Source organism: Arachis duranensis, unplaced genomic scaffold (assembly GCF_000817695.3).
Source record: "Arachis duranensis cultivar V14167 unplaced genomic scaffold, aradu.V14167.gnm2.J7QH unplaced_Scaffold_232527, whole genome shotgun sequence".
NCBI lineage: Eukaryota > Viridiplantae > Streptophyta > Magnoliopsida > Fabales > Fabaceae > Arachis > Arachis duranensis.
Genome location: NW_026264853.1, coordinates 584,846 through 586,421, shown reverse-complemented (window position 1 = coordinate 586,421; position 1,576 = coordinate 584,846). Strand labels below are relative to the sequence as shown.

At 39.8% G+C, this 1,576-nt stretch overlaps 1 protein-coding gene across 1 annotated transcript; it reads left to right on the top strand.

Annotated features, from left to right (window-relative positions):
* Positions 1–1,158, top strand: LOC107461875 (uncharacterized protein At4g22758). Its single transcript, XM_016080431.3, has 2 exons — positions 1–431; positions 573–1,158. The coding sequence occupies exons 1-2, from the start codon at positions 38–40 to the stop codon at positions 773–775; spliced, it is 597 nt and encodes a 198-aa protein (XP_015935917.1). The 5' UTR covers positions 1–37; the 3' UTR covers positions 776–1,158.
* The last annotated feature ends 418 nt before the right edge of the window (positions 1,159–1,576 follow it).

The window sequence follows — 1,576 nt, the reverse complement described above, 5'->3', positions numbered from 1 at the left end:
TTTCTTTGAGGGGCTGTGATTCGATACGGTAACCACCATGCCGAGTCACAAGAGCAACCGTAGTGGCCAGATCGACACTCACCGGAAGAATAGGTTGTCCAATAAATCCTCATCGTTCCACAGCCACAACGCCATGACTCAAGCCGCCGCCGAACTCCGCCGCCCGAGGACCTTGCCGGACCTAATTTCATACCGGAACGCTGCTGTGGTGTCACCGGAGGTTACGCCGCGTCAACCGCCGAAGATTCTCCTCAAGGTGACGTTGCTAGGGAGCGTGGCGCCGGTTCAGCTCCTTATGAGGCCGGAATCCACCGTCGGCGATCTGATATCCGCTGCTGTCCGCCAGTTCGTGAAGGAAGGCCGCCGTCCGGTCCTGCCGACCGATGAACCATCCGGCTTCGACCTTCATTACTCTCAGTTTAGCTTAGAAAGTGAGCCTCATCATCAATCTTATGATTTCCATGATTAATTATATTATAATCCTTAATTAATTCGTAGTATTAGGTTAATTTGATTGATTTATTGTACTTTGGTTGGAAATTGATTTCGGTGATTTTGGTTGTTTTATGAAGGTTTGAATAGGGAGGGCAAGCTGATAGAACTTGGATCTAGGAGCTTCTTTTTGTGTCCGAGAAAGGTGACTCACGGTGGCGCTGCCGTGGAAGGAGGTGTGACGAAGACGTATGCGTCGTGCGCCGAGGAGGCCGGAAAAGTGAGGGAGGTTAACGGTGGTGGTGCCTTTGGTTGGTTCAAGCTCATGCATTTCATGCTGTGATAGACGATATGTATATGATCCTATCCGCATGAAGACATGGAAACAAAATTATATATCTATATATGAATATATTCTTGGTTAGTTGCCGTTCGGATACTTTATTGTTTTGAAAATTGATCAATCCACTACTTTTTTTTTTATTTCAAGAATGAATGGCAGGTTAAAAGTATTATTAGTTGCATTTACAAATGTATATAGGTCGTTATTGAGTGAGTAGAGAGTTTGAGCTTAGGTCCTGACTATGCCAATCCAAAATAGAAAAAATGTATTAGTCTTGGCACGTTTGCATATGTGATTATTTTCGGGTATATCTCATATACGCAAATTGTAAAGCAAATGTGACCAGATGGAATAGTTAGTATGATATATATTTTATTGTAATATGATATATACTTGGAAAAAAAAGAATATTGTAATAGTAAAATATCACATCACAGGTCAAAGAGTGTTGAACTAAATAATTTGCTTAAACAGTAAGATCTTGTTCTTATCAATGACTTTATGAAAAACTTAAGAGCTTTACTAAACAATAGCAGAATAGCTTCAGCAGTTGAGTACAAGAGGCTACACCATTCGGATAACTTAGCATATCAGGCAGAAGTAATCAAATTATAACAATTTAATGAGAGAACAACATTTTTGGATTGAATAATAAAGATATTTCCGTAAAGTCATTAAAGACATGAACAATTAAGAAGTTTTGATAATTGATACATGGAACTAGATAGTAAAGACAAAGTTAAGAATAAACAGCATAGGTGCCCAAAACTAAGATATCCATGACAAAATATAGAACAGATA

Excerpts from the sequence above, each read along its gene's own strand:
- LOC107461875 (XM_016080431.3), top strand. The coding sequence starts at position 38 with ATGCCGAGTCACAAGAGCAACCGTAGTGGCCAGATCGACACTCACCGG. Across the intron at positions 432-572 it reads CTCTCAGTTTAGCTTAGAAA|GTTTGAATAGGGAGGGCAAG; the intron begins GTGAGCCTCATC and ends TGTTTTATGAAG.